Source organism: Lineus longissimus, chromosome 5, assembly GCF_910592395.1.
Source record: "Lineus longissimus chromosome 5, tnLinLong1.2, whole genome shotgun sequence".
Taxonomy (NCBI): domain Eukaryota; kingdom Metazoa; phylum Nemertea; class Pilidiophora; order Heteronemertea; family Lineidae; genus Lineus; species Lineus longissimus.
In genome coordinates, this window is record NC_088312.1 from 12,810,005 (window position 1) to 12,830,565 (window position 20,561).

General features: G+C 42.5%; 3 protein-coding genes across 3 annotated transcripts; 1 reads left to right on the top strand and 2 right to left on the bottom strand.

The window, feature by feature from the left end:
* Nucleotides 1-853: 853 nt before the first annotated feature.
* Nucleotides 854-2,968, bottom strand: LOC135487431 (ganglioside GM2 activator-like). The gene is made up of 4 exons (XM_064771073.1): nt 2,855-2,968; nt 2,548-2,746; nt 1,944-2,112; nt 854-1,094 (listed from the first exon to the last, which is right to left on the bottom strand). The coding sequence occupies exons 1-4, from the start codon at nt 2,958-2,960 to the stop codon at nt 978-980; spliced, it is 591 nt and encodes a 196-aa protein (XP_064627143.1). The 5' UTR covers nt 2,961-2,968; the 3' UTR covers nt 854-977.
* Nucleotides 2,969-9,291: 6,323 nt separating this feature from the next.
* On the top strand, nt 9,292-11,947 carry LOC135487841 (putative nuclease HARBI1). The gene is made up of 2 exons (XM_064771943.1): nt 9,292-10,340; nt 11,804-11,947. Exons 1-2 carry the CDS (start codon nt 9,465-9,467, stop codon nt 11,945-11,947), a joined length of 1,020 nt encoding a protein of 339 aa, XP_064628013.1. The 5' UTR covers nt 9,292-9,464.
* Nucleotides 11,948-12,057: 110 nt separating this feature from the next.
* On the bottom strand, nt 12,058-13,242 carry LOC135487845 (uncharacterized). The gene is made up of 3 exons (XM_064771967.1): nt 12,794-13,242; nt 12,387-12,509; nt 12,058-12,262 (listed from the first exon to the last, which is right to left on the bottom strand). The coding sequence occupies exons 1-3, from the start codon at nt 13,240-13,242 to the stop codon at nt 12,058-12,060; spliced, it is 777 nt and encodes a 258-aa protein (XP_064628037.1).
* Between the last annotated feature and the right edge of the window lie 7,319 nt (nt 13,243-20,561).

The following is a 20,561-nucleotide window of genomic DNA, read 5'->3' on the forward strand; positions in this document are numbered from 1 at the left end:
GAAATATATACCTAAGCTTAAGTTATACCGGATTAGCAGCTAGACGAACAAGTACTTAACGGTTATGATGTGTCTGAAATATCGAGCGCGTCTGTTTCTAAATAATTCATATAACGGGTGTCACAAACGAGCCCAAAACTATAAACTATGATGAGAGGTTTTGATGATCACCAGCATGTACCAATTGGGTTTTCAGAGAATTCAGTGTTAGGAATATACATGGTGAAAGTTTCTAAGCTACAGAACAGTGATGAGCCAATCCGATTGATGATTATTAGGATTAAAGTTATATTCCATTCATTCCCAGCTTTAATTGCCACTTGAATTGTTGTTTTGTGGTGTTTATCGAGGTTTTTTTATCACGAGGGGTGGGGGTGGGAGATGATGAATGATTATTTTAAGGTCGTGCATTAACCAGAAATTATGCAGGTGTGTTCCATGTCTCTAAGAGCCGTTTCGATTGGGCGGAGTGTATTTGTCTGCCTCACTGCAGGAACTCATACAATAGCTGTGTATTGTCAACCAATCTGGTTAATGGTTTGGTTAGGGTTAGCTGCATAATCTTCAACAAAGGAACTCGGCGGCTCTATTCACTTTAACAAAAGGACCGGACTTAGATTCCGAGGGATTTGCATTTCTTTTACACCGGTTTACTCCAAGGTCAGTGCCGTGTGAGGCAAGGGGTGCGTGAATGCTCTGTTATTCGAGGTTGGTCCAAGAAAGGTCCTAGTGGATTTTTGATTCACGAAAATTTCATTGAGGCCATTCTGCGTCCTGCATTCGGTTCTCGAAATAGTCGAAAAATAACCCCGGTATATCTTAAATGGGAAATAACAGTATTTCCGAGATAAAATAATGTTATGAAAATCGATGATTTTTTATTTCATGTCAACAGCATGGACAACAAAATTAAAATCGATCAGAAATCAACAGCGAATAAATGGAAAATTTCAGCCTCATGTATAATGGAGGTCGAATTAACGTCCGAGATTGCAGAGCCATCCTTCGCAACCTCCCATCTCGAACTGCACGTCCAGGCAAGCTAGTGGGGTTCCAGCTTGGTCAGACAACCTAACTTCAGCCTTGAACTCGCCCTGTAAAATAAAACAAATCAATATTAACAGTCAACGAGTTCTTCACGATCATGATCTTCATGAACAATGTTTTATGAATCGTGCATGTAATGGACTAGTGGCGTATTTCTGATAGAGAAACTCTTCATTTCACTAAAAAATCCCAAATCTTTTAAAATGGTATGGGTTATTTTTAGTATTTGTAAAAAATTCGGCCGAAAATACGAGCTCATTAAAAGTGCTGTTCTATGACGATAGGGAAAACATCCTGAACAAATCACTTGGGATTAACATAACCTACATTAGAAATATAAAGGGGTAAATGCGAAGCGTACTTTGTGTGCTATTAATCATCAGGATATCTCATTCTGTGTTATATATTTGACTCCCTCTCACCTTCATGCACTGACGTCACTGCTATTTGGGCGCATTCAATGTTTGACTTAGAAAATATTCGATATCTCACTTGATACTGAACCGAATTTCTCGAAACAAACAATTAAATGTAACTGTTATTGTAGGCAAGCGAAGCCCAATAAGCAATGTAATTATTTGTATTTCTAAGAACTTTAAGTTCTATCTTCACAGACTAGTAAACGTGTTTCCTTGTATCCATCCTGACGTCATCAGTGGTTTTACGATGTACACGTAGGAGTATCAAAAACCAGTATATCAGGATGCCTTGTATCTCGCGGTCCTTTACGTTCAGCGGTTTGACGACCCTGTAACAGTATTCAACTTCCGATAGATTTTCCTCGCGGTTATATATTTTCGAGTTGCTGCGAACGAGAAAGATGTTTTTTCTTCGGGGAGAAACTTTTTTTAACCTGCTCAAAGCGTGGTGTCGGATATCGTTAAAAAGCAACTTACGTTAGCCAAAACGTTGAAGGGGAAGTCCAATTGTGGGAGCTGGAAGGCTTGTTGGTTCATGGTATAGTGTCCGGCCTTGATAGGGCATTTACAGGTGATGCCATTGCTGGTCAGCTCTGGTGGGCATACGGGGACCGTATCAAGAAGGGCACAGGCATCATCGTAGTTGCTAGAATAAAAGTGATTTTAGTGACGAAGATTAAAAGAACATCATATTTTTGATAAAAGTAGCCACGCCTACCAATTGCAAGAGAAGGTCTGGTGTGATATTCTGACAGTTCTATAAGGGCCAAATAGAATCTGGGATTGTACTGAAATATAATAAGCGAGACATTGTTATTGTCAGCTTGGACAAGATCCTTAAATAATCATTGCAATATTTTTAGACGTCTATTGCAAATTCTACTGTATAAATGAACTGACATGCCCAGAGTATCACGTCAACTGTGGGTATCGTCGACAGTGGGTATATCGAACCAGGGATCTCATGACCGCTAGTCTTAGAGACTGGATCACTCCACCAACGCGGCTCCTTGGATCAGGGATATGGTTGCTTTCCAATACGCAATGGCTTCCCCAGTAACCACAAAATCTAACAACTCACCAAGTTCCTACATTGGCAACGCAGGGGATGGTGATGAAGGCACCGAACCATTTCTGTTGAAGTTTGACGCTCATCTTGACTGGGGCGACAACATCCTGGAGTACGTCAGCATCAAAGGTCACGGTGAAGGGTTTGCCGTTCCCGACTGGGATCTCATTCGGGTTCACGTCCAGGTGATTCAGTTTGAGGGCGGCACCGGCTGTAATGAGATGGAAGAAATGCAACGCAATCCAGAGATCAGTGGTGCAGACCGGTCGTGGTCGATGCAGAAGTTTGAAAACCAGAATTAGGCATTACATTTACTTACAGCAGTCAGTGTAGCTAGCCCTGGTCACGCGGGGACGGCTTCCCATAGACACGTTAGCCGCTGCAAGGGCGCACAAGGCGCTGAGAAGAATGAATCGGAATGCCATGGCGTTTGTTTCGATCTGAGTGAAGTGACAGAGTCATAAAAATAACAAGTGTTTTAAATCAGACTTATCAAATCTAATCATTCACATAATTAAAGGTGTAGTTTATCCTGATCTATCAAAGGGAACGAACCAGGTGGTTTGGTTTGGCTTTCCTTTTTGGTTACGTCACTGAGTCGATGTCGAGGCGACACGTATAGTATTGGTGGTATTCGACTTTCTGTTCTGGCATTGGTGCAAAAACAATATTCTCCAAAGCGTCAAACGCACTGTGCGAAAATATCGCATGAAGTACATGTATGGGATTTCGCACAACTAAAGTTTCGGCTTACGCTTTTCATTTTCTCGGGCGGTGAACATAAATCTTCTCATTTCAAAGTCCAGCGCAGATCAGTGAGCTAGACTCGGTCTAATGAACATGTGGACAGGTCTGCAATAGGGTTCCATTCGACTGATGCGCGGTAAGGGTATTAAATTGCTCGTGCAAAGTTCGCTTTAATATGTACTAGAAGGGGGGGGGGGGGAGCGGCTGGAAGCCATTTTAACAGCCACATATGAAGGTCAAGGTCACCCTAAATCGAGCATATAATCATTCCAGTTGAATTTGTCTTACACTGTGAGTCAGGTTTGAGGCCAAGTCGCCTGGATTTATTAATTTTCTACCACAGCTAATTTCTAATAAAGCATGGGATTCCCATACGGAGGTACCCGGTCATGAGTATATCGCCCTATCGTTTTCATGGACTAATCATGTCGTTTAGTTGCCGTGCTTTAATCTAGGGCAACTGACGTACATTCAGTATAGGTATCACGACCGGACAAATAAATATGCATTCAACTTGCTAAAAAATACTGGTTATAAGTTCATGACTTTTTATGAAAACTTCGCATTCACTTGTGGGAAGAGTATATCTACATTTACAGTACAAGTGTCAGAATGATAAGGGTCCAAAAATATTGACTAAAAGCAGAAGCTGACGTCTTCACCGCGCCAGTCGTGAGACCCCTCGCTGTTGTTAACAAATTGGCGCTGATGATTATCTGACGCGCCTATGGCAACCTTCGTACGAGCACGACAGCGGATAGTTTTAGGCAGGTGATTAGGCAGATTTCGCAACCCCCAGGAAAGGCGAAGTATGATCTACGAAGGTCTGCGTGTCACCAGGTCCTGTGCTTATTCAGTATTGCCGCGTTCAAACGAAACCCTGTCCTCACAGTCAAGTTTCGATGCCAATACAACTTGGAATTCGTTTGAGACTGATGAAGCCGGAGTCTGATTCAGACACCTTCTCTAGGACAGTTCCCTTTAATTTCGTTAGTGATACCAAAGTATAGGGGGGTTGGGTCATATGATAATGTTGATGTGTCAATTGTGTTCATGTAACATCGAAAGAACAGATAGACACGTATTCTTATGTACGAATTAATCCATATTCACGAAATGATCGACTGTTCGACTGTTTTTTTTACATTTTAGATCAAGCTGAATCAGATTACAGGCCGATGACGGTGCCCTGTGGCCATAAAGCAATAATTTCCCTCTGCTATTCATCATCAGTCCAAATTGTGCATCGGAGAGTCGTTTTACCTTTGAGCGATTAGAGCATTGTAATTGAGTCAGTGAGCATCAGTTTATCCGCAAGCGTCTTTTTTGCTCTGTGTCAATTTGATTCGGTAGCTGGATCATGGGGACCTCTAGTTAAATAGGCCAGATTTTATGACCCTAACGAAGAACGAAGTGCGAAGGTCTGTGGTGTCATCAAGTCATTCGCGAATTCATTCACTCGACAACCGTAAATCGGCTGTCACAACGATAGTACGCACTACTAAACGGTCATATCTTAATAAAATCGAAGTCGATAAATGCATGATTTACATGATTTGGACTTCTGTCGTTCGTAGCTCTCCGTAAGGATCATGAAACCTGCCTATGGAGAAGATCTGAGAAACCAGAATCCTGAAACTTGAATTCATCCTATCGTATTACATTCTTCATCGTTTTTGTCTTCGCAGTCTCCCTCGCTTAATGGTAGTTTTTATATAGCGCCGGCGCTTTTCATGCGCAGCATGGCCCGGCGATTTATAAGAACTGACATTATCATAGGTCTCATCCACGTTCCATATAGGAGATCGTTTGGAGTTTCAAGGAGCACACGTCGTACTCGGCAACTGAGGGCGCGCTGGGATAAAGCTGTGATCTGGACCGGGATTCGAGCCCATGTTCCTGTGATTGTGGGTCGACCACTATCACGCTTAGCGTCATTATTTTTCCTAGTTCGAATTTCTTAAAAGGCAGGCGTCGCCAACGTTACGACGAGAAACGAATGAGGACGTGTAAAGTATGTAAATGTATTTCCTCGACGGCAGTTTTTCAAGAGTTACTAGATTTCTCGTTTTACTAAGTATGAAAGGTTATTTACGAGTGTCGCAAACATCATTGTACATGTATTCGCGCACATTACGTTTACAGGCCGCTGAGAACCAAATTCGAACGAAGATTGGGCCTATTGTTCCGTGAGCCTCATTCTTGAAGAGATAGTCGAGCATTACAATGGGGTATCAGCTCTCGGACAATGGGCGGGTTAGATCAGACGATGGACAGCGCGCGATATGACCAACATTAGTCAAACAAATTATCGCTATGTTTCAGTCAATTTTCAATTTTTAAAAAGGCTATTTGTTAGAAAAACATACTTGTAGGCGAACAGACTAGTTTCCAAAAGCATCGCAGCAAAATGAGTATAGCCCTTTCTTTGTTCGTGACTGGACGATCATACAACTGATTTCCTTATCTGAAGATTATGAGACATAATCTTGATGATTGTCTGGTCTGTCGTAAGGGTTTCGAAACCTATCGTAATACATGTACATCAACTAGACATGTACATCAACTAGTTTGGTACATCGACGATTTCGATCAAGATATGCAACTAGCATCAACACATAAATCACAAAAAATGGTACACCCATGCTCGTGATTCATAAACATTATAGTGGAGAGTATGGATCACACTCAACAAGAAGCATCCACGGATAGCGACATTTACTGGCTTAACAACCCTCATTGGACCTTAGAACTTGCCCTGGTTATCTTCAAGAAATGGGCCGCTTTATTGATTGTTCCTATTGGCGTGTTTGGTAATCTGGCATCTCTGCTTATCACTACCAAGAAGGCGAATCGGAGGATATCAACGTGTGTCTACATGAGTGGTCTTTCCGTCTTCGACACCTTGCACATTACGGTGATGGGGATGATTGCCATTCTCAACCACGACGTGGCAGTTAACATGGCAAATCTCTCAGTTATGAAAAGGTATATATGGTACAACTAAATCTGTTCGCTATAGGAAGTCTCTTTTTACACTCGCGGCATAAAAGTTGGATCAAATAGCCTGCAAATGGTATTGCCCCGCTTTCGTTCGTGCACACGATGTTCAGGCAATTCCATAGTAGAAGATAGAAATGCTCATCTCGGACATTCCCAAATGTGCCCGGCTTCGGCCGTGCTCGAAAAGTGCATTTCATCCATCATCTTATATATGAGAGTCAACAATATTGGTATGGTGGTGTTATGGTCCATGTTGCCATGCGCTTTCAAAGTTGAACAGAGCGCATGTCAAAATTAACCATAACAACAAAATTGGACATTTTACACCGTCGACACATTTTCCGGGCTCGACCAGGTCCAGATTGTTTCAAACTCCGCTATCTGGTTTGGCGGCGGCATGCTAAACCACCGTTAGTGTGCCGCCAAGTTTGCTCCATTTGGCTTAACTGTGGCAAGCCACAGCAATACGTTAGCGGAACCTCAAGGGTTTTGCCGAGGAGTGCAATACGCAATTCCTAGTTTGGTTCAGCTATTAAGTTTAGTAACGGTCGCTAAACTAACCAGGCTTTGAACAACTGGGTACAGCATTTCAGTCTCTCTCCCTCAATGTTGTTTTAGCATGCGACAAGCACCATCTCAGTCCAAGCTACTAGCTTCGTGTCCATACGTGTTGTGCACGTGAACCACATTTCCTGTTTAAGCTTTTTTACTGACTTAAAAAGCGGATATTATTATCATGCATATTCTTTCAGGGTCGCCAACTACCTCGCTTTCGCCACCGTTGAGGCCTCGCGATTCTGTCTCGCTGCCATGTCGGTGGATCGCGCCTATCCGGTGTTATTCCCGATGAAGGCCAAAACTGCATGCACAGTTTCCCGGGCGTACAAAGGAATCGCTATATCAGCAATACTGCCACTTTTATGGAGCGTGACTTTACTGACCCCATCATTCCCAGGAACTATTTTGGAGAAGAAGGCTGTACATTCATTTGATATAGCGTTTGCTGTGCTCACACCATTTGCGGCCATCACTGTTGCAAACATCCTCATCATATTTGGTTTAAAGAGAGCAGCTTCGGATAGGAATACTTTATCAGATAATTTAACGAAATTAAAGGGAAAAGGAATGAGTTCCAAAGAGAAAAGCTTAGCCCGGATGCTTGTTCTTGTGTCATTTGTGTTTCTCGTTTTGTCAACACCGTTTTTTATTCATGAGTTGCTACGGTTCGGAGTGCCGTCATTTCGGGCAGGATATGATATGCGATACAGATACTGGAAGATTCGGTGGAATATGGAACACTGGCTAATGATCACCATCAGTACAGCAAACAGTGCAGTCAACTTTTATCTCTACGTGCTAGGTGGTGGTCAGAATTATAGAAATGACGTGAAAAAATTGTTTCGCCTTCGAATTAAAAGGTCAAACACATGAGAGGGTGAGAGACGAACCTCACGATCACACCATCCGATGAGCACTTTTCCGCTCTGACTTTTACCCCACGATTACGTCCAGTGCGGTCTCCGACAGTGGTCAGCCGCCCACTTTGCAATCGCCTGCAACTTGAGGCTACTCGTACGTTGCATTGAATCGTGCAATGTACGGCCAGCTGTAATCACTGACACATCATGCGACATAGGGTTTGTGAAACAATTTTCTCAAAATCAAGTTACGTAACGTGAAAATAATCTTGATACATGCAGCATCCTGAACCTCGTGGTATTATACTCACAGTATGTCTTGATAGGTTGCAAAAACCTTCGTGGTCAAGATGAACATGCAGTTGCATATAGCCTGTGTATTGTCTTCGGCACTACTATCATTGAATGGAGAAGTGGACAACAACATCAGCAATAGTGATTGTCATGGTCAAGGGAAGTAGAAAATAATGATTACTCATCTCGCGATTTCTCATCTCGCGGTTTATAATAAGCCGCACCCTTGTGACAGAGGCTGGCAAAGCAGAAAATCAGGTACAAGTATTTATTCTTTACATGCCACTCTATTTTACAGGGATTTTGGTGTGTATGTACAACCTTACAGATTCTGCGTAGCGCTGCCAACGTATATGTACATGTACATGTATATCATTACAATCCCTCAAAGGTTAACTTGGATGTTTGTCATAAGTGTCGCCGCTTCTAATCCTGCTACAACTTAGATTAAAACTAATCACAGCAGGATTACTTGACATGATTGAGGCGTTCTGAGAACCAGACCAATGTGACATTCAAGTTTTGAGAAAAATTGGTCGGTTCTGGGTCCTTAAAGGACCATTGGTATTATTGTGATGTCTTCCTGACCAAAGTCACGACGGCTCACAGCTATTGGAATCAGACCATAAGATGGATATCACTTTCGCATTGGTTTCGATTTTCAGTTCTAATTTTTAGGCCAAAGATATTTCGTTAAAGTATCTAAAAAATGCATTAGTTAATATCCCGCACGCCGCACAAGCAGCTTCACTAAACACATGAGCAGCATTACATAACCTTCGACTCTACACGGTCGCCTGTATTATGCCCAAAACTCCGTGCGGAGCACGGGTAATTGCTAGTTGATATTATGAAGGGTATTATTCCCAAGCTGTCGGCGGTTCATTCACCTTCAATTCCAAAGTCGCAGTTCCCATCATCGAATAACACATAACATGGAAAAATTCAAAAACTGACTGAATTTGGTTCCGACTGGACCCGTCTGAGGCCTCCGTGCTGAGATTATTTTGGCGCAGATCAATGCACGGTGACGCGCTCCATGGAGACGAAAATCTACACCACGACGTCACGCTGCTGGCGCTCGATTACCTCGCTACTGCGACGATAACGGAAATAACGTTGCGTCGTAATAGCGGGGTGACGTGAACTCGGATCTCGGCGTGCACTCACCTGGCGGGAAAGGTCTTCGCGCCAGGACTTGTGCGTACTAAACATGGCCCGAACTTATAAAAGGTGTTTTTCTCTTAGACAAGTCTAAATCGCCTAGACAAGTCTTAATCTATCGTTTAGCATAAACAGCTACTACAGAAGGATGTTTAGTTTGGACGTGTCTAAAACTGTCATCCAAGATAGACTAGGGTGTCTAAATAACAAAGGAATTGAAAAACATACCTGGGGGCTTGTTTTGCAGCTGTTTAAGCTTATGATTCATACATGTAGAGGAGGTTACGGCGTGTGGTCGGCAGAATGGATGCTCTTGCTATACTTGAATTTGCACAAGACGAACGAGAGGAGCATGAAAATGAAATTCAGAGAAGACGCATGAGGGTGTTCAGGGACAGAGAAAATCCTTTAGAGGAACTGTCAGACCCGAAGTTCTTGAGGCGCTTTCGAATTTCTAAAGAAACATTTCGATGGCTACTCGATCTCATCAGTGAAGACCTACGTCGGCCAACTCGGCGAAACCAAGCACTTACACCACTTTTGCAACTGGCGATTGCTCTTCGTTTTTATGCAAATGGTGCATTTCAACATGTCACTGGAGATACCTGTGGTGTGTCACAATGGGCCTGCGGCGAAGCTATCCATCGAGTCACAAGGGAAATATGTGATAGAAAGGGAAATTTTATAACTTTTCCCGAAACCCAGGCGGAACGACTAAGGGTGCAGCAAGGATTCCGCGATATTGCGCAATTCCCAGGTGTAATTGGTGCTCTCGATGGTTCGCACGTTCCCATCGCAAACCCAAGAGGAATTAATGCCCAGCGTTTCATGAATCGAAAGGGTTACTATAGCCTGAACTGCCAACTTGTTTGTGACCATGAGTTATGCTTCACCAATGTCGTCTCCAGATGGTACGGCTCTGCGCACGATTCCAGAATCTTTGAGGAATCACGACTTTGCCAAAGATTCAGAGCAGGAGAGCTCCAGGGTATTTTGCTGGGTGACCCAGCATACACGTGCACCAGATATATGTTGACTCCGGTTCGTGAACCAAGAAACGTTGCAGAGCGGAATTACATTCAAGCCCAAAGGAGGACAAGAGGGGTCATCGAGAGAGCGTTTGGGGTTTGGAAAAGACGATTCCAAGCTGTTGGTAGGGGAAATACCCTTCGATGTTCAGTAAGTAAATCCAGGAGATTTAAAAAATTTCACCCCACCACTCACCTATATTTGACATCGACCTCATGCTTACAAGCCTCACCTAACCTGAACCACACCATAGGACTCCGATTGGCCTACATTGTTGAAAAAACGGTACCGTCTGAATACTAAAAAATGGTGCTGGGTTCAACACCAAAATTTTGTATTCATTAAGGACCTATACCGTTTTTTGGTGTTGACTTCCTCAACACCATAATTTGGTACTGGGGCGATACTATAATTTGGTACTGAGCTGGTACCATTAAATGGTATTGAATCTGTCAGTACCAAAAACTGGTATTGACATTTGAGTGAATACAAATAAATGGTATTCAGAATTTCCGGTACCATTTTGGAATACCAAATTACGATATTCAGACCTGGTCAATACAATTTTTTGGTGCCGGGCTAATACCGTTTTTTTACAGTGTAATGGCTTCCAACAGAATGGTGAACCCTGAATTTTTATCGGTGTACCCCCATTTCGCCTATACCCATTTCGCCTACACCCATTTCGCCTATTACCCATTTCGCCTACCCCCATTTCGCCTACCCCCATTTCGCCTACCCCCATTTCGCCTATTCACCATTTCGCCTACACCCATTTCGCCTACTCACCATTACGCCTACTCACCATTTCGCCTACTAAAAAGGAAAAGAGTGGTGTGCGCTGGACATTTGAACAATTTTACGAATTGTTGAGCTTGGTTTTTTTCCTTCATATTATAGCATATTTCCCAGTTAAACTTTACCATACTTTATCATTCCAACCCGGCCTCTTGAGACAAGACCACCATTGATTTTTTAAGCCTTTTTCCAGTTAAATTGTCACAGTTTGACCGCCTTGCATCAAATAATGCTTCGGGTTGTGAATCTGAAATTTGGATATGACATTCCAGACAGTCAGGCGAGTAAATGGTGAAATTTTATTAAAACTGGTGGTTGTCCACAAATGTTTTTTCTTCAAATTGGACAAATTTGAGAGACCATGATATTTCCACTGTTTTCAGCCAAATCATGACCCTACTCATGACCCTACTCAGTTCGTCTGATAGTATTTAGTTGGTATTTAGTTGGATAAACTGCATATTTCTAAAAGCGTTACAAAATTCTGGCACCAATAGACATTTCAAATTAGACTAGAAGGCTGAAACATCTTTTGAATTTGAAGTCACTATCATAAAACATTTGAAATGATGTAGGCAAAATGGGTAATAGGCGAAATGGTGAATAGGCGAAATGGGTGTAGGCGAAACGGTGAGTAGGCGAAATGGGTGTAGGCGAAACGGTGAGTAGGCGAAATGGTGAGTAGGCGAAACGGGTAAATTTTGTAGGCGAAATGGGTGTAGGCGAAATGGGTGTAGGCGAAATGGGGATGAACCTTTTTATCTGCTTGGATACCAGTTCGCGATCGGTTATACTAACTGGCATGATTTTTTTAGTTGCAGCACAATATGGCCATAATCATCGCTACAGCATGTCTCCACACCTTGGCCATTCGCAGAAACGATCCACTTCCAGATGATTATCATGGTGATGCCAATACTGATGCGCCGAGAGCCAGCAGAGGAATCGCATCATCATGAAGCTAACCTACGAGGCAACTTATTTCGCCAAAGATTCATAAGACAACACTTCCAGTAAGTTTTTATAACCTTTATTTCATTCATCATGTCATATAGGATACATCCATAGGCTACAGGTCAATGCGGAGTTTTCGAATTTTTTCCTTGTAGTAGTCCATCTTCGCCTCGTAGGCACGCTTCTTAAATTTTGCTGCCTCCTGCTGCAAATTAAGCAAACTCATTTTTTGTTCATGTTCATCTTTCAGGTAGGCAAGTGCTTGGTCGGTCTTCTTTAAGACAGGAGATTCATCGGACATGGTAGCCCTCTTCTCAAGGCTGGAAAGAAGAATGCAAAGTAATTTAGCAACGCGTGTGGTCAGGAACTCCAAAGTGTTGGAGGTCCATAGTGTAAAGTGATTAGATTTGACTGATACATCGTTGTATTCCATTCACTGCTTACCTTTTACTAGAACGTGGTTTCCTGGGGGTTGCGGCAGAGCTGTTGTGAAGATCGTAGTTACCTCCAGTATATTCAACTTCCCCATCCACATCTTTCAGGAATGTTTCCGCGGCTGGAGTGCAGCTGAAAAATAATGAAGGATATCTTTTATTTTTATAACGACTGTGGAGAATGGCGGGCCTAATAACAACCCAATAGAATGTCATAATAAAGTATCATGATAACTAATCACTTTTCGCATTGTTATTTTATTTCTTTTCTATTTCGGAAAGTAGTTTATTTTTCAAGGGATGAGTTGATGTCATTTGGATAGTATTTCAGTATAAGTAAATCTCACTTCGTTTTTGCTGCATATACCTTTGCCTGTTTTTTATGAAAGTTAATTCAAACAGATGACCAATATTTACCTTCCCAGATCGTCAGCGCTTGTTGATGGTAAGGGTTCATCAATGACGTCATCAGCAACTACAGGAACGGAAGGGGCATCGTCATCCACAGGATTATGTAGTTGTTGCAGATCCCCAGGTGTGATATTCAGAATGGCAAGGATTTCGTCATCCACCTCCCCTACAGTGGCCGTCCCCCCTCCAGTTTTACCAAGGTCGATCTTTTTCTCACGGGCTACGGCCTTGGCCTTGATCTTCATTCGTCTCCAAAGGTCTTTCAGGTCCTGTGGACGTTCGGGAAATAAGGCATTCATTTCCCCTGCTATCTTCTCCCATGCTGCCTGTTTTCTCTTGTTTGCCTGGACATCCGTTCGCTTGTCTTCAACGATATCTTCATGAGCTCTTACCAGCTCAATTAGAGCTCTCCGCTGGTCCGGAGTGAAATTCTCACTTCTCTTTCTTCCCAACATTGCCGAGCGATGTACGTCACTTTACGGCCTATGGGCTGAATGCTGTGCAAAGGAGTTCAGTTAAGGTCAACCCCATTCACCAAGTATTACATGATCGTCTGAACAAAGGAAATGCGATCTATGCTTCACATTGCATCACCAGCTGGACTAGTCTAGCTGGACAGACGTCCTTCTGTGGTTCAAATTTCCGATGAACACCAGTGTTTTGTAGGACATGTCTACCTCTAGTCTTACAAATGTTTAGGCTTAAACAGGTCCAAGTTAAACAAAAGAAAAACACGCTTTATAAGTTCGGCCCGTGCGTTTTAATACAAAGTTAGAGCTGAAACCATATTGGAAAAAGGATCAAACACGTTCCGAAAAATAGTTTAGTGATGAACAAGAAGAGGAACAAACATATCGTAGTAAAAACCCGCCCATTCCTTTAACTCCTGATTTATGGAAAAGGAAAAAGTGGAATGCGAGCATCTATGAGTAACCGGGAAAATTTTCAAAAATGTCGTCGATAAAATGGACTTCTCACCTCGTCGTTCGTAGCTCTTCGTAAGGCTTATGAAATCTGTCTAGTTCATGTATTTCCCTTATTTCCTGTTCAAATAGTTCGTCGATGATTTCACGATGATCAATCTGCAAGTTTTTCATTTTGAGAAAACTCCACTCAAAGATTCCGTATAGTTTGAATGACTCTGTGCATTACACGTGAAAGAGTATAATAATGGTGCGAAATGTATGAATAGAGGGTAAAGAGTTATATAATTGACATAGCTTTGGATATCACCATGCATGATAATTGGTATGTATAAGTACTTGACATGGCCAGTACAACTGGGATCGCGCTGTTATCCCAATTTCAAAAAATTGCCGACTCGGGTCACATTCTAAAATCATCGACAACTAGGCACGACTTGTTGATTATCAGCTGTATGTTACCTGCCAATAATCGACGTATATTCGTGATAAGAATAAAAACACCTGCCACCAATCATTGGTAGGGATCGGACATAAGTAGCGGAAACAGTCGTTTCTCTTACAAGAAGAAAGCCGTGCTGTGCTAATGGTTAGCGTGCTGTAATTCTAGCAAAATGGACGATGGTTCGACATCGACAATAGGAGCAGCACTTCTTACTTAGTCTGCGTTCACGGGCACCAGTCACGCCCTCTGTTACGTCTTTAATGTGCGTTATATTTTTATTAGAACCTAAAAGTAGTCCGGCGACTTGATTGATCATCATGCCTTTTTAGGGGCCTTGTCCAAATTATTCGCCGAAATTCGCCGTAATTCGCCCCAAAAACGCCACAAATTCGCCTTAAATTCGCCGAAAGTCTCCGGCGAATTTTGGCGAACTTGTAAAAATTCGCCGTAAATTCGCCGTAAATTCGCCAGAAATTCGCCGGTGAATTTCGGCGAATATTGATGAGAAAACATTGACAGCCAGGACTGCCAGGCGGGAGGTTGATACCCCAATGTATAATAGCATGACAAAAAAATACGATGCTTTATACGATGCTTTCCAAACCATTTTTCTTTGGATACTTTGAAGTCTATTGAAAAGAACTGTGCTATTCTCAATTGTTTTTTTCCATCGCTTTCATAGCCAGATAGAAGTGAATGTTAAGTCTTTCCGTCACATATTATTTGCGACAGCATATTCTTTTTAGTACATTTTTAGTATCTTCTCTAAATCTGCGCCCCCCTCCTAAAAGGTATAAGTAAAAATTCAATGCGTAATTAAACGCAAAGAGAGCATCAAAGACTTGAATTTCAATCGTCATCCGAAGCTTCCAATACATTGTATCCTTGTACATGGCTTTGATTTCTGGTATGTCTAACAGGAAATAGTGTAGTCTATACGGAATTGAAGTCAGGATGTAAGCAACGCTGACCGAAATCAGCATTTTTGTAAGAGCCTTAGACTCCTGTGTGGAACTTGTGTCTTTCTGGTCTTTTCCTCGGCTTACATTTAGTTGGGCACGTTTCGTTGACGCACGGTTAACAGTTATAATGATGGCTACATTGCAAATTAGAATGATGGCAAATGGAATAACGGTACCTAAAGCGAGCTGGAATCCAGTGGCCAGGGCCTCAATTTCTGGCGCTTCCGGGAAATGAGGCACTATTATAGCCAAATCTGAAAGAACGAAAATAGATAAATTTAATTCTGCATACAATAATTTTTCAGAGGTCGCAAAACCTAACATTCTCATAATTTTTTAGTCAATATCTAACCATAGTGATGTGCAGTCGAACCTCGGGTGCATTCGAGTCGCGTGTAAGGTTTCCGCGTCCTGGGTTTCGCAGCGGACAATGCGATGCCTATTCACCCCTTGTTCGGGATAGACGCTAATTAACATCGAACAGACGGCGATCACATTACAGATCCACGCCATATTGATACACAAACCTCTTATATCGCCTGTGTACAACTTGTTAGTAAGATGGGGAATACATTTACGAGCACTAGCGTAGGCCTACATGCTTCACGCTGGTCAGCCAATTTGGCATTCTGTGGAAAAATGGAGGTGTTCTTTTCTGTAGTTTACCGTCTTCGTCCGACATCATTTCATACAGAAAGAAAATATTGAGGTTAAGAATCACGACCACGGCCGAAGTGACCAGTATGCTTTTCTTCGCCCTCGATGCTGTGCAGAGCTGCTGTGCCTTAATGGGGAATGTCACGGCCATCAGTCTATCAACGGAGAACCCACTCAGTAGCAATGATGACAGCATCCCGCCCGTGTAGCCTACATACCAGATACATCTGCAATTAGAAAGATCACATTTACGGTGTTACCGAGTGGTCTTAATTTGACAACCAAGGACCGTCAGCTTGGTCTTAATTCCATAAGCATTTAATCTAATCGCTTTGTTTCACCTTAAAGAATCTAAGAGTTTGACCCGCGCAACACAGGTTGTTTTAAGTGTAGCATAACTTAGCATAGTATCGAATGGGAGGTCCCAAACGTATTTCAGGGGCCCGCCAATAGTTGTCCCGTATGTTCTATGTGCCGGGCTCATCAACAGGAAATGAAGAGGTTCATTTTCTCCGCCCGAGAAAATGTAAAAAGTTGGCCGAATCATTGGTCGTGCTAAATCCCCTTTAAGTTGTATCCTCGAATGAAGGATCAGCCACACCTGTAAAATCGTATTCCTCCGTCGCTGATACGACTTTTGGAGACATTCTACATATTTGTATAAACCTCTTCTTCTTTGACCCTCCCCCCCAGACATGCTCACGCGCGCACACCTTATAATTCTGATTCTAATGCATGAGCGATATCGCGTACAAATAAAATGATTTTGTCCATGATCGGACACATTGATAACGTGTGCGAGGGGAGGAGCATACGAGTGACCCTGGTTTCGAGGAGGCTGGTAATGACGGCCATACTTGATATCGGATGAGGCCCAAAATCATCTCTCTCCAGTTCCTCTCCTTCGCACTATAGAATATTCAAGGTTCAATTGGATATTGGATCTCAAGGTTCGATGCGCGAATTAAGTTTGAAGTATTTCGAACTTCGCATTTCTTATTTCGAATGATCCTGCTGGGCTTTCGTAATAATGCGTTGTGGTGTTGATCTCTTCGATCAGTGACATTAGAGGTCCAGAAATCCGGTGCAAGAAAGAGAGATAATATGACGTCTACAAAATTAGTGTACAAGGTATTCTTGAGTTTGATATAAAATATCTCGTAACTTGGACTTGTGAGAAGAGGCTCTGTCTCCCCTTAATTTCTTGAATCAATTGTGACGATAGACTTTGATGAGTCCGACTTGCCTTTGCTTAATCAGTCGGGAACTTTAGGGCTCCAAATTTCGGGCAGAAGATGCACCGGTAGATCAGGTCTTGTGAGTTGAAGCCGTCAAACGCGAAATCTAGTAACATTCAACTAGCTTCATTTCAGCAATCTGGTACTCTCTGTGGTCTCGTATCATGTTCCTGTGAGGAGCCCAGAAAAACCCTTTCCTTACCCCTGATCAAGGCCAAAACTGCTTTGAAAATTTTTTTCAGAATATGACGGAATGTTACTGCCAAAAATCGGATAATTCATACTGCAAATGACGTCAATAGGTCGCGCTGCTGTGAGAATCGGCATTAACACCATGCGTACCTGATAAATTGCACCACTGAACGAACCACTGCAGTTCGAATTTCTATCACTTTAAACGCAGACAACTTTGGCCGTAAGGCCGCACTATTGTATCATCAAAGAGGTAGCTACCACGCAATAGGGCCCGGGTTCGATTCTTTGGAGAACCCATGATCAAGGTCATGCACTTGTAATAAACTTTTAAGCCATTTTTCATTTAAATTGGCACAATCCACACGCTCACAACGTTTTACCAGACTTAATCTGCGAGGAACGCTTTCGGGAGTACTACGGGAGGACTACTTTTTGGGGTGTATGGTTCAAACCCACTGACAGGAACGCATGTGCATGTGTAGCGATCTGGAGACTTCAAACCCACCCAGTGCATGAGGGAATTCTCATTTTTTAAAGGGAATATTTTCCTCAACCGCGACCGGATCTTTAATTACAGGTGGGTGACCAGGATTTAATGAACTGGATTGGTTTTTAAGGAAACTGAAATTCCTGGCTCATCATTCCTTTAAACGGAAAACCGAGGTACCGTGCATGTTGCGTCTATGTCAAGGCAAACAAAACACCCCGCCAAGAGAGAGCATAAGGTGCTTGCGTAGATTCAAAGTCAAAGCCAAAGTCGGAGTCAATAGGCAAATGAATCCGATCTGCGCCTAACCGTTGTGGTACGTGAAACGCTCATCCCACCTGTGAGGAGGAAGCTCATTGGAGAATACGTCAAACACAACCACGTGGAGAGCGAACGCCAAAGAACAAGATGAAGAAGTCTTTGAAGTTAATCTCGTGAAAGTGGGTAGCTAATTCGAAGTTGGTTCTCGGCGATAACAAAACGCGTAGCTAGCGATCAACGTTGCCATTCATGCAATATACTTGAGGTTAAGCCATCCGACGCAATCGATACAAGACGACCGACTTCAAGAGAATCCAGGAAAGTCGAATTGTTCCGCAAGCTAAAGATGAGTACATGCGGGTTCGCTAAGCAAATTACCAATATGAAGTATTTTAAGTAACGCGGCTCCCTCTTAGTCTGGTGAAATAGTGTAAAAAGGGGAACTTTTATGCGCTCGAAATGTTTTGCCTGCCACACCAATTTTAGTATACCGATGTACATGTATGCTGGTACCTACTTCAAGAATAACTCCATGTGTATAGCTGGCATAAAGCGCCACAAATGGTACCAAGCGAATGAGAAAAGCATTGAAGTGTCTGCTACAGCTATTCCAGTCATGAAGACACAAGATGCGAGTTTCCTGTTGTGTTCTTGTGTGGTCACCAATAGAGATATAATATTTCCGGGTATACCAAAGGTGACGGGAATTAAGGACAGGAAATTACACAAAAAAAGTACCATCTCAAGGACACTGTAGTCCTCTTCCGCCATGCCCGTGACCGAGCCGCATGTAGAACTTCGCGTCGTTTCCATCATTTAAGATTTGCCTTGGTCAATCACGAGTTTAAACCAGTTCGTGTTTTGAAAATAGTGGCGTTTCTGTCGAGAGGCAACGCATGCACCAGAGCCTCGAGAATATGACGAACAAACAGATTGGTAAGACATTTTCAATAATAAATTTAGTTCAGACAATCGTGTGTGATCTGAATAGTAATCCAAAAAAGAAAAAAAGAGATATTTAGCTATACGTATTGCCCAGATACGCTTAAGAAATGAATGGGCGTTCGCTATCTATTATCGTTTCCGATAACAGTAGTTAAGGGATATTTAGCGCGGCTGTACATCCTCATATTTCTGAATATGCTCGTCTGCATTAGATAATGCTCATCAGGGCTATTATGTAAAGTCACCGACTTTATAGTGCACCTTCTTCGGGCTTTATGTCTGGGCAGAACCACCGAATCCCCCTTCGATAGCTAATCATTTTACCCAGCACAATGGAGGGGTAACCTCCCAAACCCCTCTTGATGGGATCCTCCCATAATTCCTAAAACCTTAATTAATTTTTCGACGATTTGTTCACAAAAAGGGCCGCAAATGCAATTCCTCATGCATTGTTAATGGCCGAAACGGTCCTGACGTATTCAGTGGTTTTAAATATACTCCGCCTCTCGATATTTCGAACCCCTGATGAAATCCATGCCTTCTGATCTTCATCCGACTTTTAAACAGGAATTAAGTAGGTACATTTTAACGCCCGGGAAACAGTACGGTAAACAGAGGCTGAATCGGCTGTAGTATGGCGAAGTCCGCTTTTAAGCTTGAGTTATTGAAGGCTCGTTCCTGAATTGCATGTTTCCCACTGAAAGTTTGTTTCAATTCGTAATAAATACACAGAATGTTTGACAGCATAAAATCTATGTAGATTGACGAATCAAAACGTTAGGAATTTATTTATTGTATTATACCGCCAATCTGAACATTAACTCTTAAGGTGTGTGAAGTAATCGGAACAGCCACCCTTCCAAGCGGATTGTACTGGATTTTCTCAGGGTTTTGTATATGATGTATGCGGTGGCTACGGTGGCCCATATAGGACATGCATTTATTTTCAATATAATAGAAAAATTTTCTTTTTACAATGCGTTTTTTTTCTCTCGAATTACAACCGCCGTCGGATTTATTTCTCACCGCCGAAAAAATAATTTCCACAGCCGGGTAAAAAATAATAATTCCCACCACCGCCAAAGAAAATAATATCCACCGCGGTGGAAATTAATATCGACCGCGGTGGAAATTAATATCCACCGCGGTGGAAATAATATCCACCGCGGTGGAAATAATATCCACCCGGTGTCAATAACGAATTAGCTCCCGCGGTGGATATTATTTCCACCGCGGTGGATATTAATTTCCACCGCGGTCGATATTAATTTCCACCGCGGTGGATATGATTTTCTTTGGCGGTGGTGGGAATTATTATTTTTTACCCGGCGGTGGAAATTATTTTTTCGGCGGTGGCCCATAGAGGACATGCGTTTATTTTCAATATAATAGAAAAATTTTCTTTTTACAATGCGTTTTTTTTCTCTCGAATTACAACCGCCGTCGGATTTATTTCTCACCGCCGAAAAAATAATTTCCATAAATAATATCCACCGCGGTGGGAAATAATATCCACCGCGAATATCCACCGCGGTGGAAATAATATCCACCTCGGGAGCTAATTCGTTATTTCCACCGCGGTGGAAATAATATCCACCCGGTGTCAATAACGAATTAGCTCCCGCGGTGGATATTATTTCCACCGCGGTGGATATTATTTC